The 23,101-nt window shown below is 35.2% G+C and overlaps 1 protein-coding gene across 1 annotated transcript; it reads right to left on the reverse strand.

Annotated features, from left to right (window-relative positions):
- Positions 1-1,822: 1,822 nt before the first annotated feature.
- On the reverse strand, positions 1,823-11,648 carry LOC105036876 (putative 1-phosphatidylinositol-3-phosphate 5-kinase FAB1D). The gene is given in 17 exon segments (XM_010912601.4): positions 1,823-2,507; positions 2,602-2,827; positions 2,829-2,860; positions 2,951-3,831; positions 3,834-3,854; positions 3,857-4,216; positions 4,219-4,516; positions 4,713-4,880; positions 5,004-5,130; positions 5,229-5,563; positions 5,659-6,606; positions 7,699-8,043; positions 8,135-8,279; positions 8,381-9,139; positions 9,561-9,594; positions 9,687-10,022; positions 11,471-11,648. Coding segments are annotated over 16 exon segments (5,304 nt in total). The 5' UTR covers positions 9,961-10,022; positions 11,471-11,648; the 3' UTR covers positions 1,823-2,156.
- Between the last annotated feature and the right edge of the window lie 11,453 nt (positions 11,649-23,101).

A 23,101-nucleotide genomic window follows, 5' to 3' on the forward strand; every position in this document is an offset into this window, starting at 1 on the left:
ATACAATGAACTCTCTAAAAAAAAAATGTTTCATAAAATGCTCTGCTCTATTTCTTGCTAATTTTATTAATATCTATAATTTGACAAATGAACACTAGTGTATATCCAAAACATACATGCACGTGTGATGAACCCTCTACTAACAAATACTTCGTGAAGTGCTATTGATATGAAGTTCTTGCTAATTTTGTTAACATCTATAATTCAATAAATTCTTGAGGAAATTGAGGGTTCCATGGTTTTTTTGTTGGGTATGCAAGTAGGGAATTCTAGATGTTACCATTTCCTGTCAGAACCTTGCCGGTGAATCAAAGAGAGGTTTTAGTTTGATCCGCACACCCATTATGCTCTTCCAGCTGGCAACACCTGCAGCAGAGAATATTTTCTTTATCTTTGGCATTCCAGAATTCAGTTAGGGAACTAGAGATATTCCCTACAAAAGATGCTGTTTAAATCTCTGGATTGCTCAAGAGAAGAAAAAAGGGCAGAGAGATCACTGAAACAGAATGATGAAAATGTGAAGCAAAAATAGAAATACATACAGGAAAATGACATAATGTTATAGTTTTAATTGTTATTTCAATTTGTTCAAAAATACACTCTTTTTCTTTCTTTTTAATTTTATCAGTCATCAAAAAGGGATCTCCTAGGTATTACGCAGAACAACCAATAGGTGGCAGCAAAAACAAGCAGATATGCCGAAAGTAACATAACATCCAAGAAAACATTACCAGCTGGACTGGAAAAATAATAAAAGCAGCACCAAACACCCATGATAGCAGCAAGCTTCAAAACCAATTAAAAAAACCCTAAAGCCAAGCTGAATTGAAAAATTGAATCCCAAGCACACTCCAACAAGGAACTTAGTGTCACATGCATCAACAGCAAGGCATCTCCCTGCAAACTATAAACTAGCAGCATAGCATGTGTGAAAATTTCTAGAAAGCACCCAGAAGGCATAACTTATACACCTCGTACCTGCAGTTTGATTTATTTCGACCATGCCTTTCAGTAAAATTTATAGTGCAATAACAGTTGCTATTCTTATTAAAAAAATAGTTAAAAAGGAAAAACGAAAAAAGAGAGGAAGGGATAGAGAAGTTTTAATTTAAGTTTTTTTTACTTAACTGTGCAGAAAGCTTGATACATCACCAGAATACCCTGCATGTCATTGTTGTAACCTCACAGAGTCAATTATATGATCCAAAAGATAAAGATTAATCAGTAATCAACAGCAACTCAAAGTTGCAAATTTATGACTTGTGAAGAAAGTACCAAATTTTAGCAAATCATCTTGACAAATAAATAAATTCTATGGACAGTTATGCAACAAAGGATCTTTTGTCACACAACCTGAATACGGCAAGCACAACAATGGGCGGACAAGTCCCCTTCATACGTTTAGAAAGATTAAGTAATAACAGACATCATAGTTTAGCAAGTCTGCATGCACATGGCCAACTACCAATTGAAATGAGCAAAACTGAAAGACCTTGACATCTTTACAACATTGTACAAATGTGAATGAACAACAAAGAATATTTCGAATAAATTAAAACAAAAGAAAAGGGCTTTCAGTTCCTTGTGATAGAAGATCTACCATCTGAAAAGTAGTACATCTTACAACCGTGCACGGCTTGAACTTTAGCGACAAAACTGGCATAACAAGCACTGACCCGAAATGGTTGATAGGTTCAAACCGTCAAACTGCATTTCTACAGGAGCATGAGCTGCATGGCAGACACAGAACTAGTACCACCCCTACTTGTTGAAAGCATATAAAGAGCTATTTCAGAACTACTGTCAATACTTCCAAGGAACATAACTGAAACGAATTTTTTAGCATTATTCCACTGTATATATTTCCAAGGAACATAAATATAACAGGCCATCTTTTCTAATTTCTTTACAATCACTGTGAATTGATTAAAAAATGATCACAGATACATGAAAATACAAATAACGTCACAGACCCACCAACCCCAGAAATTTGCCAAAAAATTGCAAATATTGGGAGGACCTAATAAGTGAGGAATATTTATACAAAGTCCTCGCAAAACGAGAAAAACAGAGAACAGGCAAGAAAAAACTTAATATTGGTTTAACATTAAGCAGATTTCAGGAAACTGTAATCTCCAACTTCAGAGAAATGGAGCTCATGCACAAGCCTCAATTGGCTGTTCTGGCAGCTTTTTGCTGTGTACGTTAAATGAATTGCTACTGTCAGCAATACAAAATTTGCAGGGATCTGAACATCGTTCGGAACTCCAAGTATCCGGGACCGCCATGAAGTATTTGGTCATAAACTTCCTAAACCTTTTCTTGTACTCCTTTGGGGAAATCACAGTTGGCAATGAATTTTTAGGAACAACCAAAGAAGACTTCACCCATGTCTCAAGTTGTTTGTCCCATGTGTACTGCCTCAAGTAATCTATAATGCCAAATACAAGCTCATGCCGCTGTTTGTCCACTCCAACAAGTAAGGAGTAATCCATTACATTGATCGACTGCAAAAAATATAACAATATAGGTTAAAACTCAAATTGCTAAAATCCTATTGCAATGGTGTTGAAGGGAAAAGGGGAGACACCAAACACTTACAGTAAGAAAAGCTGTATCATTCCAAATGGCCCGTTGGAGAAGATGTTTGGTTCTCCCACCAATATAAATAGGTGAAACACGCATATCTTCAATGAAGTTTTGATCCAAAAGAACCTTTCCATGGTCATTTGTATCTGGAACATATCGGGAAAAGACAGCTCCTTTGAGATCATATATGCGTGAAAAACTATGTCCAAACAGAAGATTTTCCATCACCATTAAATCATCTTAACCTCTTACCACTTTTGTATTGTCTAACCTGCAGTTTAAAAAACTCAATAAGAGATGGTGAACACATAAAAATGTGCAGTTAAAAAGACACCAAGAACATAGTTATCTAACAGCAGACCTGGTATATTCCAACAATTTTAGCAAGACATGTTTGGCTTCCCGATTCTATAGAATGAGAAATGTGCTTAAAGTAATCAGGGCCAAACTTCAAGAAGGAATCAAGCTCTGTCTTCTTAATTTGTTTTATGATGAACCTGTCATCCATTGACTTTGCAAAAAAGGCTTTACTCTTCCCTCCTTGAGCATCCCACTTCTTACAACGACTTATGGAAGATATGTAGGCAAGTTCTGATGGGCACCATTTCTTCCTGAGAGCATAGAATTGTTTTGCATATATGCACACTACCGAGTATTTAGTCTTTCCAGCAACTTTTCCATATCCGACAGGAATTTCGGGATGCAGATCATCTGAAGCTAGCAGGCGATCCACAGAAGATGAACCATCAGAATAAGGGGTGGACGGCTCCTCTGATGAAATTGACGAACCACTCTGCGATGATTGGATTCCTTCATAGTCTGCACATCCAGTAGATGACCAAACAGAAGAAGCTATAGAACCATTAGATAGCAGGCTGTTAGACTTTACTATTGTTTTATCAGTCTCTCCTTTGCTCTCCCCTGCTTCTTTTTCAGCCATGCTATCCAACAACCCATGTCGATCCTGAGATATGGCTAGCGCACAAGCTATTATGCTTGATATCTCATCTTCTGAGACCGACAAAACATTGCCACCTGGACCAACCATGAAGTGCAACAAGCCCATTTCTGAGGCAGATGGCTGACGCATTGGAGACAGGTGGACAGGAGTGTAAGTATTGACAAATTCAAACTTTTGCAATGAACCACCATGAAGATCCCTTTTGTATGCCCTTCGCAATTCAGAAAAAGGAGCCCATATCCAGTTGTTTGGGTCTTCTAATTTGGAATTGGAGAACTCCGAGACATTCTTGGATGGTCCTTGACATGGACATCGTAGACATTTCACGGTTATTAGTTGTCTCATCAATTTTTAGCTCCAGGTCAGGAACCCTTTCAAGGTTTCGTTCTCTTGCAACCTGGATAGAGTGGTCTACCAGCATGTCATCAGAAATAGGAATTTGTGCTTCTTGGCCATTCTCACCACGTCCAGTAGGAGTAGATACATCACCTGGTTTGCTACCATAATCTTGGTCAAGAAAATATGCTGAATGCTCCTCAACTGTTGATCTATCTGAAATCTGCTCAGCTGAACTTCCAATTTCAGAAAACCCTGCATCAAGAAAATTTTGGGCTCTGCTGCTTGTGTCGCCAGAGTCATCAACTGACTCAATTTGCAGCTCAGTTGTATATCTTGAGCATGACAGTTACCACTAGAAGAAGAGGATTCATTAACATCCATAAGAATCTGACTTGGAGCTCCCAAAATCTTTTCACCATCTTCTAGCATATTTCTTTCGACAAATACATTGCATGTACTGCCATCCTTCTTTTGTTGTACTTGTTTATGCTGTAGAAGGTGATGCAAACGATGGTCCCAAACATACAGCAGAAGGAGAAGCTCCTGGTTTAGCCAATTTAAACCAAAAACCTCATGCACAGTCATTCCCAGCTGCTCGCTATGATTAATAGCTTTTAGCAAAGAAGCCTGCATGATTGATAGCCAAAAAGAACAATCAAAAGAAAGGATTACGATGTTAATATAATTGGTGAGAATTTTTGAACAATTTCAGAAAATAATATAATGATATGGAATAAATAAGATCAATAAGGTTTTCTGAAAAAATAGGAAAACAAAATCATGTTTGAAAACCAAAAACTGTCTAAAAAGTAGTAAAAATGACCTCAAACTCAGTTTTTTCTTGAATCAGCATCTCTTCCACTTCAGAAAATTCTTCGACTGACCCTGATATATCCATATACTGTTTCGAGATTGGAATAAGATGTTTAAGCTTCAATGTTTGCAGCATCTTTGCAACCTCGGAGAAAAACAGATGTGCTCTAGCAAGAACCTTAAAAAGACAAATTAAAAGATCACTTGCAAAAATAAATAAAAAAAATATAAATGTATATCATAAAAGCAGCAATGCTGGATAGAAAACAGAAATAATGATTGCCGTATGATAATAACATACATTTTGCATTTCTCTCTTAAACCACTCTTGTCCGTGGGGATTATGGAACTCTATGACTGGTGGTGGCTTACATGCAGTATAGATTTCGACTGATGAATATCTGAACATGGCAACTTTGGAGCCTAATCTGTGTGTTAATCAGCATGAGTCAACAAGTTTGATAATCAAAAACATGGAAACAATAAACAATTTTGCAAAATGAAAGTTCCAATGCTATGCGCATACCCAAAAAATCGAAGGCAGTCCCTATGCAATGAATGTCCACACTTTGATAACCTACTGGCTGAGGAGTGGCTTGAAAAGCTGAGCTCTAAGAACTTCCCAAATGAGAGACCACGCGCTGCAGTCGACATTACAACCCTTCGTGTCGATTTTGGAATCCCACCTTGACGCGCACATCTTAAACATCTAGTCCACATCCAAATCTTTCCTTCACCTTCACCAGACAGACGTGACTCTGGACGAAGTTGCCTGACAAGAACAGTAAGAGTTCCATTCTGGTGGGTGTAACGGTATACGTGCGACTCTGGTGGTTCACCACATGAAGAGCAACAATGTTTCTGCCACAATTGCAAAGATCTCGTCAGTGCCAACTATGACTAAATTGAATAATTTCCCAAAGATTTTTAACAAGTACTGACATAAAATAAATAACCTTGTTGAGTAAAACATCTTGCAGAAATCGTCCAAGTGATACGTCAAAATTTCCATAATAGTTTATACGAGAAAGATGGTTCTCCTCACAAACAGCTTGTTTTGTGATACACTGGGTGGACAGCAAAACCAATATACTTTGAGGATCTAATACGCTCTGAATATCATCCTTGTTTTGCATTTCAACTTGGTCACTGACATCACAAGTGCAACGCTCAATAGGCTCAGAGATATCTGAGACTAGCCCAGGCTTTGCATTATTGATGTTTCTATCATCAGGCTTTTCCTGATGAATAGTAGCAGTTGCTTCTTTATCACGATCAAGCATCTCCAAAGATGAAAAGATAGGGAGATCAAGCATCTTCTCATTGAAGCCAGAGAACGATGAATCAGACTCAGAAGTGTGAGATTGGAAGCTTTTGCCTAAATATTTCTTAGAAGAAACCGAGAAAGATGATAGAACCTGCCCACGTTTAAGCAATGCTGATGAATCATATCGGAGGAATCTGCTACCGTGTAGTTTATCACAAAACAAATCTCTGTGATCAACACTATCACCAAGCGAACTAACAGCAGGATTTAATTGAGGTGACAAAGAAGACCTTTCAGCACCCAGATCAGATATCGATGCCATTTGCTCATGAGCATATTTTTGTAATCGTCCATCAGAAATTGGAATATCTAGTGCATGCACTGGAGTGATGCTAGAAGTGGAACATTCAATACTAGAAATATCTGAATAAGGTGAAGCATCACAACTAGCTAAGAGCACTGCTTTATCTTTAAAAGAACCAGAACCTTCCCTTACAAAATTTTTGCCGGAGAAAAATAACCTTTGATCTGCAAAGAATGAAGTTTCAAGAATCAAGTGGTATGCTGCAAAGACTGTGTAATACACCACACGCTTAACCTTCTTCAGTTCATCACTATGTGCTCCTTTCAGCAATATCTGAAAAAAGAAACAATTGATCATGTCTTTGTTACCTGGAGAGAGAAGGAAAAAGAAACAAAGAGGGTGTTCCTCTGGTTTTGAGATGAAATCTTCACTAAGAGGAGCAGAAATTCTATGTTTCTATGTAATACATCCTTGAAAGTATTTCTCTAAGTCAGCAATAGATAAAAGGGTTGGTGATGAAATGAAAAACATATATAAATCAAAAGCACCAAGCAGAAATAGGATACAAATCAAAAGCATAAGCACATAGGCATGCTTAGAAAACTTCAGATGCAAGAATTAGAGTATCCTAATAAAGCTAATACCAACTAGTTGGCTTCTCTTCGGTTTCACCATGGCCTCCAATAGCGGAAAACTCAAAGAAATGGTTCCATATGCAACTATACTCACTCAGATTCCTGTAGGGTGGTTCAAATACTATGGAGAAAGAAGAAAAGACTTGTGATATCTGAAATTCTAAAATCCTACTGCTGAGGTTTCTGCAAGTAACAACATTGCGTACTAGTTTATGTCTGCCAGAGCTAAGAGGAATGGTGCTGGTAAACAAAGAGCAATGAATAAGACAAGTTTTGAGATTGCATTGTGATAATGAATGCCAACATAACGGACACTAGGGAGTCATTAAACATTATTCCAATAGTGAAAATAGCAGTCTCTTTCCAATTGATTTTGATGGTTGTTATTTGTTATCAAACAAAATCATGCTTTATACATGAAGGGAAAAAAAATCAGGCTTTAAGGCATAAATCAGATCTGCCCACCTCTCTCAGGGTGGATCCAACTCAAGTGGATTTCAAATTGGCATATTATGAAGGAACAAAGGAAAGTAAACCCTTTTTTCAACAACTTTCAATATGCCATCAGCTAAATAGCACCTCTTTACTTAGTCGTGTTATATCATTTACACAAAGTGATAAACAGCATTACAGCATGAGGATTTTCACTGGACCCTGGTTAAGGCCAAAGATCCAATCATCTTCATTCATTGTCCAGGCACAAGATATTCAGCCAACAAATATGACTAGTGAAGAAAGACTGGTGTCATGTTTCCTAATATGGGACACAAAATGGAATAACTAAACTCACCGTACAACCCAAAGGTTTTGGAAAACCCTCAAAAAACATTAAAGTTTTGGACGGCCTCTTTCCACCTTCACCACAGATGTTATGCTCCTCCACAAATCTTTCAATATGGAAAGACTCACATTGCTTCAGCTTCAGTTTCATCAGAATGTCAGCAGAACAAATGATGGGAGAAGCAGTACATCGTGCAATTCTTATCAAGCGCGGAAGCTTCATATCAAACACCAGTGTGATTCCTTTTGCAAGAAGGGATTCTTGTATGTCACGTGAAACAGTTTTCTCGACCAGCACTACATTTGGCTGACATGTTTCTATCATCTCAATTATAGACTTTAAATGATTCTTTTCCTGATACCAAAAGAAAAAAAAGGAAGAAAAGAGCTCAGAATCTCTAAGCACCATCATCAAGACATTCACCAAAGAACTTTCTTAGGCCTACCTTTTCCATTGAATCAAATGATGACAAACCAACCGCTGAATGACCTAGGGCTCCCTGAAGGAGAAGAAGTCTAGGATTTCTGAACTTGGTTGGCATGCGTTTATGTGCCGCATTCTTCTTGAAAACTAAGCCTTTGATCACTTGACTGCAAAGAAAATTTCCACGGTTGAGAGAAAAGCTTTTTAGCCTTAATCTAAAACAGATATGAGAAAAATAACATAACCTATGAACTACTACAGCCTGTACCTTTGATTGCGAGTACCAGATGCGATACATTTCACCTTCACATATGACCCAGGATCCATTGCCCTTCCCTCGCTAGCATCAGGCTTGATAAGAAGCGCGGCTTCCCATGATAATGATGCCACAATGTCGAGCCAACTCTCACCACCCTCTCTTCCAGAAAAGTTGAGGCCCTCAGAGGCCAAAAGCCGACTTGCAAGAATTTTAAATTGTCCATTCATTGCTTCCAACATTGCCTTTTGCCGCTCTTCTTTAAAACTGTAAGCACTCCCATTTTCTTCATCAAGACTGCTTAACGAACTTGGTTGACCCCATTTTGTACCATCACCATAGTCATCATCGTCATCAAAATTAGCGACACTATCAATGTCATCTTCCATGTCTTCCGGTTCAGGTGGTGTCCAGATGAGAGGATCTTTTTCGAAATTGGATAAGAATGCTGGACTACTGCTGTCAAAGGCATTCTCTGTCCCATCTGAATCATCGCCAACTCTCGTGGATTGAACATCACCTGACATGCCATTATAAAGTCCATATTTCTCGCCACTGCCATCTACATGGCCCACTGATGCTAACATAAGGGATGAAATTTTTCCTTCTGTTGAAATGGAAACTTCCAGTCCATCTGCATTGACCTTAGCAGGAGAAGACTGAATATCTATATCTTTGAATGAATTTCTGTTTCTATGATTTTCTAAGTGTTCAGTAAATCGTAGGTCTGGATGCTTTTGACCAGTATCCAGAGACTCAACTCCATTCTCCCTGCCAAATGATAACTCAAAAAATGGCCACATGTCAACCATCAATACATGTTCCAACAAATAAAACAATAAAAGTACAATTATTGGATCCACAATAGTTGATCTTGTCATCGTTAGTAGCTTTCATTATAAAAGCAACAGAAAGTCAAGTATATAAGAATTACTAGGCCAAAGAATGTAAGTAGATGAATTTACAAAGGAAAGAAATTGCTGTTGGATGCTTTGCCACACATTCTAAGAAACGAATGGGATCTTCAAAGAATTTCTCAGGTACCAAAAGGGCTGCTGATGGTTAGTTAATCTCAAATTAAGTGCCTAAAATTAACCTTAGATCCATGTCATACTTGCACAATGTAGTGTGACAAGAAATAAGACTACATAGTTTTCACCGAACAAAATGCAGATTGAACTATTGTACATACCTCTTTTGTGAACTCAAATCAGCAGGGAAATCACCTGAGAATAGAAAAAATTAACACCATATGCCTTACAAGAGGCTAAATCAAACAACATCTAAAAGGTAAAAATAGATTAAAAAAGTCACTTACCAAGGCTTGAAACACAACTCCCATAGCTTGACAGAGAGGGTGCGGGACTAATCAGAGGAGTGAAGTAAGGACTCAAACCATCCATTCTTAAAGACTCTTTCCCATACTTCTCCAGACAGGATTTACAGTGCCCCACTGGGTATTCATCATCCAGGGCTGAAGAACTATCCCTTTTCTCACACTCCTGACAGATGGGATGATGGCAAATTTTACAGTAATATCCACTATCCAGAGGTGTCTTTTCTGAGCCACATGCATGACACATTGTATTCATAAGTTCCCAATGGAACTTGATAAAAACATCACGTTCCAGTTTCTCCCACTACATCCAATATCCTGAAAATAAGAGAATCGATTACCATCCACCGAATGCCACACTTCAGTGCAGTAAAGCAATTGCAACCTTAACAATAAACCATTAGAAAAAAAAAAATCTTGACAAGATCCAAAGGAACTACAAAGACCACATTAGCCTTCAAGGTACATGAAAAGCTGCAAAAAACATAATTAGAATGAGGGAAACGTGAAACTTCCAGGGAAGAATTGGAAGGTGGAAAACAGGGGACGCCAATGTCAAAAAAATCCATACCGCACCAGTGGTAATGTGAGACTGAAAATAATAAGCTACAACAAAAGTGGCTATGAACGCAATCAAAAATTATTAAATTATTCTAATAATAGTGAAAACCAATTTAAAAAGCACCCACGTGTAAAAAAATTCAAACTAGAACTAAAGAATGGTGAACGCCAAAATGCAACCTCAGAGAATCTGGAACCATAGCTAATGCAAGAAACTGACAATGATAACTAACAACAACGAGAACTCACAAAATCAGCAGTAAAAGATATAAATTATGTAATTATAAATGCCATGCAATGAAGCACAATTAGGGCTTAGAAATCAAATCGAAAATCCAGAATTACCACAAATCGTGAATGGAATCTTTAAGACTCAAAAACGTTATGCAAAACTACAACATCAATAAATAACTATACAAAAATAACAGCCTCGACGACCAACCCATGTCCGGAAGAGAAATCTCAATTTAACCAAACTCAGGACTTCCTAAAGGATAGGAAGCCAATTCTTAACATTTCAAATATTCATCACCCAAATCAAATTTTTAAAATAAATAAAAAAATACAACATAATAAATCAGAGCAAATTAAGTGTAATTAAATAGCATTATAGGAAAATAGACGAACTTCACGCATCCATACAACTCGAGAAACCGAAAACCAAACTATCCACCTCATCCAGAATCAAAACCATGATGCAAAAATTTAAGAATAATCCAACAATGAAGGAAAGACAAAGAAGAGACCTGCTAAAACTAAAACAGATAACTAGAACATTTATGTATTAAGAAAAAAAATATCTAAGCACCAGTACAACAGATCCTAAAACTAAGAAAACCAAGCAGAATTTTCAAACATTCTGGGAATTAAACACCCAAGACCCGCCCTTTGTTAAACCTCGATCCCGAAACTAATCAGAAACCAACAAATAATAAACTCCACCATTTTTTTTCCAAAAAAAAGAAACAAAAATCCCAGATTCGGGTACCAGCTCCCACCTCACCTCTCGATAGACCCTAAATCCCACAATCTGCCCAAAACCAACGAAAAACCAAATTAATCCAAAAAAAAACAATTCCACCTCCCTCAAACCCACAGATCGATCTCCCCGTTTCCCAAACCCTTCGAGGATTTATGCATAGAGAAAAAAAAAATCGAGAAAAATCGAATATAAGAGGAGCAATTAAGGAAAGAGAATCGCTTACCCGTTCGGAGAAATCGAGATAGAATATCTACCGACAACCGCAATTATAAACCCCTTCTTCCAATCTATCCTTGTCGATCCCTGAAATCTTCTCCCAAGGAAAGGAATATAGAAGAACCCCCGCGCTCGATCCCAAGCCCCGAATTCTTCTTCAAAGAAATAGAGAGACAATGGTAGACAAAGGAAGGGGGCAGAGGGTAGAAAGCTTCTCGCCGAGTGGAGCCCACCAGCAGTGACACGACTTTCCATTTTTTTCGTTTTCTTACGTAGTAGAATACTTTGGAAGCGGGGGAAGCAAGAATGGAAGTACTTTGACTGTAACAGACTACGCGTATTTTTGTACGAGAGGAGACCGGACGTATGGCTGTTTTTTGTTTTTTTTTTCTTTTCTTTTCTTTACTTTTTTTGGACTTTTTGAAGGTGAAAGCAAACGGCCGTTGCAACATGAAACAGGAACTTCTGTTTAGAGTAGGGTTGCTAAAAGTTGATGTGAGGATTTGGATCCTCTTTTTAGTCCGAAGGGCTAAATCAAAGATATCTGATATTTCAATCATGGCCATCCATATCATGCAATCGCAATATCTATGATTAAGTTGGGTTGATGCAATTAACAAAACAACTTATTATGCAATTTTATATGTGGCATTTGTTCACAACTATCTCGTAATCAAGTAGATTTCAGACAATACATAAAACAGTGTATCAAATGACATTATGAGGAGTTCATTCGATCACAATCATTGGATAGCGATCATATTGTATTTGAGTATAATCTATACAGCATAAATGATAGTTGCTATATAATATAAAAATAGTTGTAATTGAGAAATTGGATCTTCTTTGTACAACCTTAATTCTAAACCATAAAAGATCCTGACCTCAACTTAGACATCCAACCTAACTCTTGTTTTGTTCGGCTTTGACCTGTATTATGAACTTCGATCCCTTGGTTGGTATGATCATTTGCTGAACGTAGTTAAAATTTAGACTCGATTTAGATCATGAAGATAGATATATACATAGTTTGAATGAGGTGGCTTCGAAGTTTAAGGTATTTGGTATGTTTTTAATGACTTATTGAACATACTTAAAAATTAAGTGATCCATAACTATGTGGTTGGATCAATTAGAAATTTACTCATGCTATTAGAAAGTTAGACAAGTCAAGCAAGATCATAATATCCATATACGAAGAAGCATGGTTAGAAATTTCCAACCAAATTTTGGACAAAAGCATACGTGATAAGTTTGAATTTATTAGTTTCCTACCTAACCAAGCCTCGGAGGGGCTAATCTCCATATTTTTATCTTTATTCTCATCCAAATGACTTTAATAAAAATCAAAATCTAGATCTCTTACCTAAGTAGCAAAAGGTGATACATCGTTACTAAGTGTCATAGTATATCCAAATAAAGCGCATGATGGACTTACAATATTGATGAAAATGTTAAAAGTAATAAAAAAAAATGAATAGATAGAATCGTAGTGAAATGATTTTCATCATATATATTTATATATATATATAAAATAATATTCTATGAAAGAGTATTAGAATGTTGTCAATTCAGCTTTTCAAATAAATTTTGTTGTGCCATCTAAAAAAATATCTTTTCATATTAAATTATATTATTAATATATAATATTATTATATTTTTATAATTAAAATCTATTTATATAGATAGTTAAGAATATGAAGTGATTCTAAGAATTTGAATGAATATTATTTTATTATTTATATATAATTTTTTTAATCTTATCAAATCTAAAAAAATTATTTTCGTATATATAGTTTCATGCAACATATGAATCTTTGATTAATTATGAGTAAATAGATGATTCTTAAAACATCTGGAAGTTCCTCACATAAGAATTTCTTATTCATTTTTTTAGGCAGACCTTTTCATTCATTTTCACGTTGTAATAACCAGTAAAAAAAAGTAGGAAAAGAAAATAGTATCAGTCAGTTATACACGTACGTGCTTACATCACAGGTTATCCACGTGACTCCTCGTCAACGGTGAGTGATTTAGAAAAGAAGTAAGATGATTTCCCATCCATTCGATCGTTGACAACTGACCCCAGATCACCGAATGGATGACGTTTGGCTCGAGAGGAAATACCAGACGGAGACAAGACCACCAACGCAGCGGCCGTTATTCTTCACCTAATTTCCTTTCCTATTTTTTTTCAAAGAAAAAAAGCTATAGACGACCGGGTGCACGACTGGGTGCAATACAAATAGGCTCATTTAACTTTCAGCATCTAAACAAATCCCGAATCCACGGCTACGCGGAGGACAGGGGAAGATTTCTCGTTGTCGTGGATTCCCTTTTTCGCTCGATCTCGACCGTCAGATTCTTGACGTCCACGTTCCGGTTCTTTTTCGTGGCAAGGAGGGCGAGATCTTGACCAAAACATTTTTTCTGGGCCGTTGGATTGTAGGTGGACCCACAGTTTACGCGTACTTTCTTTAATAACGGTCGCCGCGGTCCGATACAATGTAAGAGAAATTATTATAGTCTCCTCCGTCTCAGGGAAGGTTGATTTAAATTTTAAGGTGATATCCAGCTATGGATTCGGCATATCTGCCACAAATTTAGTGCAACTTGTCTTACAATATAATTTTTCTAGGGTTTAAAGATAATATAATTAAAGAGAAATATTGTGTTTTTATGCTGGATCCAAAGAAATGGATAGAAAACTTGAGATAAAAACCATAGTCAAATCATTTTCCAATGTTAAAAGCATGAGTATACATATTATTATCATTTCAAACTTATCATGACAAAACAATCAAGTTTTATGTTTTGAATATAAAAATAATTGTTCTATCTTTAGACTGGATAATTAACGTGACAGGTTGTGCTTAATCTATATTTTTCGTGTGCCATACACCTGGCCGCTAATAAGTGGGACCTATAAGAGCATTTGTGTTGTACATATCGCTTGCAAATTGTTATTCACTTGCACGCCATAGCCCCAAGGTTTAGTGTATCCATATCAAAGGAGTAAATGTGTGCCAATGATACCAATGACCATTTTAGAAGGGCGACATGATCTATCACTGTCCAATATATAATAGAATTTATTATGGATGCTACATTTTGATCACTCAAGTTGGCTACGACATTATCTATATATCATGGATAACTTGCAACATACGTAGAACATTAAATTGGGCATCAATAATAATGCTACCATGCGATCCCAGCTTTGTGATTTTGATAAGTGTCATCATCAAACTGATTCCACAACTCTCCTATCCCTTGCCACTTGGGATTATAACCTCCATTTTCCTTGCCAATTCATACATAAAGACATGAACCATAATCATGAACCATAATCATAATGATATAACCTTGCCGACTATAATTTAACACAAAATCCATGCTTGTTGGTTATTGACACGGATTGACATCATTTTGATCTTCCAGTTTGATTTTGCTTGGCAACATCAGCTTAAGCTATAACACCAATTATTGCAAACAATCATGCAAAGTTGGTCGAACAATCCTGCATGAAGGATGATGTATAATTGAAACAGAGATGCCACGTAGCCTCCCACGTTAGGAGTGTTATAGGTTTGCGTGCAACACAGCGAGTCCTCCGCTTCCAAAATTGGCATTTGTTTACTGTGAAACCAGTTACGCGATTGAACCTTTTTGGTGCTTGAGACGGAGAGAGTGCATGAATTTATACAAAAAATGTCCGGTTTCTATCTAGTGATTAACCGCTCCGAGCAGCCAACTTAGGATTTTCTTGAGACACTACAGCAGAATATGGAGACTGAGATCCCTAGATTGATAGATATCTAACCGGTTTATATTACTTGTTATATCTAGGTAGCCTGAAATAGTGATATCTTTGAGGTGATCGCCAACTAGATTTATCCTAGAGATATCTTTATCTCAGGCCGCTAAGATTGCTTGCCCGTTAATGTCCGATGGTTTGATCTCGATGACTCGAGGCATCTGAGACTCTCTATTTATTATAGTAGTGACTTGACATGTGTTCATCATGTAACAGTTTCCATCTTCTAGTTTTGTCAAGATCAACTTTGATGAGGATTTGTAATTCAATATCCAAACTCTACATTTGTGGTGGTAGAAGGGAGCCATCATTTTGATATCACCATCCCAAGTTTTGAGTTATGAGCAATTTAGATATTTTTTATCACTACAACAGAACAGAGTATTAGCGATGCAAAAAATTTATTTTATCTAAGGCCGCGAAGATTGCTCACCCATTAATGTTCGATGGTTTGATCTCAATGACTCGAAGCACCTGGGACTCTCTATTCATTCTAGTAGTGATGTGACAGGTGTTCATCACCTAACAGCCTCCATCTTCTAGTTTCTTCAAAATCAACTTTGATGGGGATTTGTAATTCAATACCCAAACTCTGGACTTGTGGTGGTAGAAAGGAGCCATCATTTTGATATCACCATCCTTAAGTTTGAGTTATGAGCAATCTAGATATTTCTTATCACTACAACAGAACAGAATATTAGTAATGCAAAAAATTCATTGCTATTACTAGATTTTCGTCGGTAATAGTTATTAATGATAAAATTATCATCGCTGATATTTCATTGCAAATAATAATGGCGTTGATAATTTTTTACGATGGAAAAAAAAATTTCATCGCCAATAATCAATATTACCGATCAAAAATTTCATCATTAAATTTTTTTTTTGAAAATTATTTGCGATAAAAAATTTTCATCATAAAAAAAATAATTTACGATGAATTAGTATGTTGCTAATAAAAAAATAATTTAAAAAATTATTTACGATGAAATACTTTCGTCGCTATTAATTTAATTAAAAAATTTTATAAAATTCATATTTATAAAAAAAATATTAGTGATATAAAAGTTTTATCGCAAATATGATAATTATCGAAGAAAATTTTCATCGCTAATAAATTAGCAATTATTTGCGACAAAACTATTTTCATTGCTAATAATTTAATATAAAATTTTAATATTTTTAAATTTATTAAAAAATTATTTACGACCAATTATGTTCATCGCTAATAGGTTTTTTGGCGACCAAAATTTCGTCAGAAATAATTCCATCGCTAAAAATTTACATATAATTTTTTTAAAATAATTTATAAATATATATTTTTAATTTATATTTATAATATTTTTTATTTATAATCTATAAAATAAAAATAAAAAATTTACACAACAAATATACAAATAAATTTTATATTTTATTATATTAAATTAAAATTATAAGATATCTAAAATAAAAATAAAAAATAACATAAACAGGCCGTCAAGTGTTGGCATCTGCAGAAGAGAAACGAGCTGGAAAAGAAGAGCGCTCAGAAGAGCTCGGACCGGCCTGCTGCTGCCTCATCAGCTGCATCATCTGCTTCATCTGTACTATCCACTCCATCATCTGGATTTGAAGCAGTTGATACTCATCGATGCATGCAACCAACTCAGCTTACTGTTCAGTCTGCTGTCGATCCTCAGTAGTCTGTCTCTACATCTCTGTTAGCCAAGCATCACGGACAGTATGGATGTCAGCCCTAGACGAGCGTGAGAATGAGGGAGCATTGATCCCATGCCCTAAACCTCTAATATAATTGGATCTTATACCAAGCACCTGATCACAGATTTCATCATCTGTGGATGCGGTTGAGCCCTCAGGAGTAGGCTGGGATCTGATACCTATCATACGATTCTAAAAATTAAAGTTATAGTTATTTTAATTTTATACTAAAAATTAAATTATGAATAAAAAATAATTAAAAAAATTTACAAAAAGCTCCAGCTCTCCATCGTCCACTCCCTTGATCGTTACTGGTGGGTCTGCTGGTAGATATCGATCCTATCAGGAAGCTTGTCACTCTTTGCATCTCTCTACAATTTGAGAATAATTAATTAAAATTTTTTTAAATAGTTAGAGAGTTAAAATATGATAATTAGAAATTACTTACCATCTATTTCATATAACGAGCGAACGATCTCGAACCTTCACAATGCGACACGATCTGTCTCATCCGATTCGTGGTGTTCTGGGCACATCGTCTCTGTACAGTTAGCAGTCAAATTAGTAGGTAATAAATTGAATTTAAGAATAAATAATTCAATCATTAAATTTAAAAAAAAAGTTTGGATGTGTAACCTGATATGTCGAATCCTCATAATACTGGCATATGAGAGCCCAATCATCCATAGTGATGCTGTCATACGGCTGTTGCCGCGCTGCCTCCACCTCATAGTCCTGCATCACATGGTACCAGTGCTGATGAATGCGGTGACGATACTCTTTAAAATGCAAGCATAAATGAGCATTCACAGCTCACCGCACGCAATCCTTCTTAAAATCAACAATATCAAATACATCCCGTCAATAATAAATATTAAAAGAATATTGTGCTAATTAAATATTCATGATATAATTTATTTTATCTGTAACTGAGCGTAGAAAACTTTTCTCTGAGCTCGTATAATGTGACGCCAATCAAAAAGCATTACGGGGGCATAACGATGGCATATGATGCCCAGCTTGGTCTACTATGACTCGCACCATCCCCTAATGGGTCTGGTGTAGTCAGATGGTATCTCAATACGAAAATACTGTCTCGGATGCTCATGTCTCCAATGCTCTAGAGCAAGGTTCTTCAATGGACCTCACCTTTGCCTCACAACAGATGGAGACTGATTTGAAACAACAATAAATAAATCATTAGTATGATAGCCATCCAAATAAAAAAATTAAATTTTATTATATAAAAAATATAATAATATCACTCGGATCTGCCTCACTCGGACCTACCTCATTGAAACTTGCCAGTGCAGGATCCTCTGGTGACTTTGCTGGTGCTGCAGTAGAAATGGATGAAGGTGCCTCAGCCTCAGGGATAGGCTGCGAACGCGAACATCATCGTCTGTCTCCTGATGCCATACCTGCAATTCTTGATATATAAATAAATATAATATTAAATAATAATAGTAAAAAATAAATTATATTCTAATAAATAAAATTATATCGCATACCATTATTGCAAGAAAAAATTTAACAAAGAATATAAATCTACTCATCAATATCCGTATCTTCCTCGATGTGTAGGTCCTCCTCCGAATCACAATAATCGACTAATGTATCGTCTTTTATCTCATCATCATTTATGAGCTGATCATCGTCCTCGACTCATCAAGATTAATTACAAAATCAGCTTCAACTTCATTAGACAGTAGATCAGTCCTATTCAAAAGAGCTGTTATAAGTTCTTCATCAATAAAAAGCTCGACTAATATTTATTCTTCCTCTTAAAAAGCTTCCTCTTCATCTAAATCTAAATTTTTATCTATCTCTAATCGGGTTGGTATGTCATATATGCCTCTAGATGTTATTCTTTGAATGACATGCCAATTACCTCGATATTTTAGATTTTTCAAATATATTACTTGTTTCACTTAAGTTGTTAATATATACGGCTCATTCTGGTACCATGTTCGTGCAAAGTTTACACTGATAAAATATGGATCGATATGAATACCGATCTTTTTATTGCTAATATCCCATAATTCACACTGAAACAAGAATACAGAATTACTGGATCCATACTTCAATTTTATGATATCTATCAGTACACCATAATATTCAATCTCTTATTCTCCTTCATATCCTATCGTAGCAATCCTACTATTCTGTGTCCATCATTGCATCTCAAATTTCCTTGTGTAAAATTTTATTCCTCCAATAATACAGGATGCATAGTGGTTAATCCTTCGATCGGGACTACATGCTAAATCGTACAACTCATCGGTCACACCCTCTTCTTTATTAAAATACTTATATTTCATCTACACCATAACATAAAAAATTATGTTAGTTCAAATAATTATTTTTATAATTATTAAAAATAACGTATTACTAGTGCAACTTACAAGGTCTCCAAACTATTTTATAAATTTGCTCTTATATCGATCATCAACATCCGTATTATTTTTTTTAGATAGTATACTTTTATGTTTACTACAACAAATCATGATTTTTAATTTTATATCGACATAAAAAAATTACTTAGAACATTAAACAGTATGCTAAGATAGTACTTACTCAATAAAATTTTTAATTTTTTAACAATTATTTAGAATATAGAAGTGTGTCTTGGATAGCTCATTCACATCCATAAATTCATATCTCCTTCCACCAATGAATCGAACTATTTATTTAAATATGGACAGTGTCGGTTCATTGTTACCCCATTCACGGTCTGTGTTACGATCTGTACAATTGAATCTTGTTTCGATATTGTCAAGATACATCGAGCAGAACGTGACACACTTCATAGCTACGTATGCTTCCACTATAGACCCTTCAAGCCGTGCTTTATTGCGCATATACTTTTTTTAGGATACACAAAAATTTGTAAATAAAAATAAATTTAAATTTTAAAAATATATTTATATCTTATAACTAATATGATAAAGTACGTATAATTTCTTTATCTTTCAATAGGATACATCCACCGATAATATATCGGTCCAATCAAAAGAGCTTTCTTTAGAAGATGAATAGTCAGATGCACCATAACATCAAAAAATGATGGTGAAAATTTCTTTTCTAACTTACAAAGAATGAGCATGATATCCTTTTCAAACTTCTCAAATAAATTAATCTTCAATTTTCGACAATATAGTTCTCGAAAGAACACTCCCAACTCAATCAATATACTTGAAACATCACCACCCAAATAGTCACACATGACCATAGGAAGCAAGTGTTGCATCATCACATGGGAGTCATAATTTTTCATGTCAAAGATATTACCATCGTTGTTGCCAACACACCGCGATACATTTGAAGCGTAAGTATCAGAAAATTTTACGATTTTAAACCATCCACAGAAACTCTTTTTTTCCTCGTCAAACAATGAATAACATACAGGTGGCATAGAAAATTTATCACCTCGACAAACTAAATGCAACTTCAGCTGGATTTTTATTTTCTGCAAATCAAGGCAAGCTTTTATACTATCTTTTGTTTTTCCTGGGATGTTCAATACTGTATCGATGATATTATCATAAATATTTTTCTCAATGTGCATTATATCCAGATTATGATGAAGCAGCAACTTCTTCCAATACAGTAGTTCGAAAAAAATACTTCGCTTCGTCCAATTCAGCTCAGCTTCAGTACGCTTCCGCTTACGAGTATCCAATATTTTTTCAAATTAGATGTTTCCAATGACTTCAAGTTGTTCTAAAACTTCTGCTCCACTTAACTCCTTAGATGGTGGACATCGGTCGAACTTACCATCAAAATATTGGTTGTAATGGGTCCTCCAAAAGTAATTAACAGGTAGAAACTGTCGATGACCCATGAAGCATATTTTCCATCAATGCTTTAAATGTAAAGAGGGTGCATCTTTATTGTATATTGAACATGTCAGATATCCTTTGGTACTCCATCCAGATAAGTTTTCATATGCAGAAAAATCATTTATGGTCCATAAAATTGAAGCATGCAACTTAAAATTTTTTCAACTCATAGAATCATGTCTGTACTCCATTTTCTTATAGCTCTTTCAGATCATCGATTAACGGTTATAAATATACATCAATTTCATTACCTGGTACTTTCGGATCCAGAATCAACAGTAACATAAAAATAAATAGATTTTTCATGCACTTTCAAAGTAACACATTATATACAACTAGCATCACAGACCACATACTGTAGGAAGTACTCAAATTACTAAAAAAATTAAATCCATCCATCACTAGACCAAGCCAGATATTGCGCGGGTCACTTGCAAAGTGTGGATGCTTTGTATCGAAGTCTTTCCACACTACGGAGTTGGTCAGATGGCTAAGTATGTTCTCCTTCAGAACTCACTGCTCATGATGCCATCTCATTTCTTCAACTGTCTTTGTAGATATATACAATTTTTGAAGTCTTGAAATCAATGAAAAATATCTCAAAACCTTTTGAGGTATCTTCCTTTCATTTTTGTTATCGATTTTGTATCTAGGCTCACCGCATTTCGGACATTCAGTTATCTATTCGTTATCTTTATAAAATAATATACAGTCATTTTTGTAAGCATATATAGGAATATAGTCAAGTCTCAATTTTTGTATGTATATTTTTGCTTTAGAATATGATTTTGGAAGTCTCTCTCCATCGAAAAGAACTGCTTTAATCAATCATAAATTTTGGTCAAATGACTTCTGACTCCATCGGTTCACAATTTTAATATGAAGCAATTTTATCAAAAACTCTAATTTAGAGAACTTTACATAATTTGGATAGAGTGGCTCTCGTGCATCCCTTACAAGCTTTGCAAACTGTTCAGAAGTCCCTTCTATCTCAAGTCGGATATTGTGTTCACGATCAGAATTGCCTTCAAATGTACATGTACTCATGCGTATATTTGAACAAATACCCTGATGTAAATCATCCAATAGTTCTCCTATATCATCATATTCGACAGATTTAGTAGCATCACTATTATCTTCAGTATCATCTTCATCGTGCACAACTTCATTCGGATCATCCTCCCCATGCCATATCTAGCAAGTATACTTCTTATCCATACCATAACGTAGCAGATGCTCCTCAACAAGTGTTATGTGATGATATACCATATTGACACATCTCTTGCATGGACACTTTATCCAACTATCACTATCAGTCTTATGCCATGCAAACTCAATAAAATTTCGAATACTTTTTCGATATTCAGACAAAAAAAAATCTCTGGTATTCATCCAACTTTTGTTGATATCCATCTAACAACAAACATGAAAATCATTAACAACAAAAAAATTTTCAGTGGTATTCATACGAACCGGATCCCGATCGAATTTCAGACCAAATTTCGATCCGGATTTCAGACCAAATCCCGACTCAAATTTTGGATCAAATTTCGATCCAGATCTAGACATGGATTATTTTATACAAAATAGCATGTATTAAAGAATACAAACTGAACAGTAACACAGAAATCTCCTTCTACCAATTTAATGAAGCAAAAATGCATGATCCTATCCATTTCAAATCATTACTAACAGACGTGGTCCTATTCTTTTCAGAAAAATAAAAATCTTATTATTGTTATTATTCAATATTTTGTTCCATTATTGTAAAAATTTCAGCAGCATCTTTCTATGGTTCTTCAAGTATACGACGTGAATATGATACCTACGCATCCTATCCATCATATACCCAGAGAACAGTGAACAAATAACTGCTGACTACTACATAATGAAACAAAATATCAACTATTAACAATAATAAGATTATTATTTTTTAAAAAAAATCTAAATACGAGATATCCAAAAGTCAATTTCGATCAAGATCGACTCTTGAACGAAAATCTACGGCTCAATATAATTTAACTACCATCTCTGAACATACATTTAGAGATGGATTTCTAATTTATCAAAAATGAGTAACTCTGCATTGAAATTTTTTCATCAAAAATTTCAGTAGAGTTTTCTCTAAAATAAAAAAAAATTATATTTAATTATAATAAATAAAAGTATATAAAACAGCACACAAAATAATTAAATTGTAATAAACAAAAGCAATATGTATTGTGCTAGTGGAATAATAAAAAAATTATAAATTTCAGCAGTAACACTAAAATATTTATGT

The sequence above is a fragment of the Elaeis guineensis genome, chromosome 1, assembly GCF_000442705.2.
Source record: "Elaeis guineensis isolate ETL-2024a chromosome 1, EG11, whole genome shotgun sequence".
NCBI lineage: Eukaryota > Viridiplantae > Streptophyta > Magnoliopsida > Arecales > Arecaceae > Elaeis > Elaeis guineensis.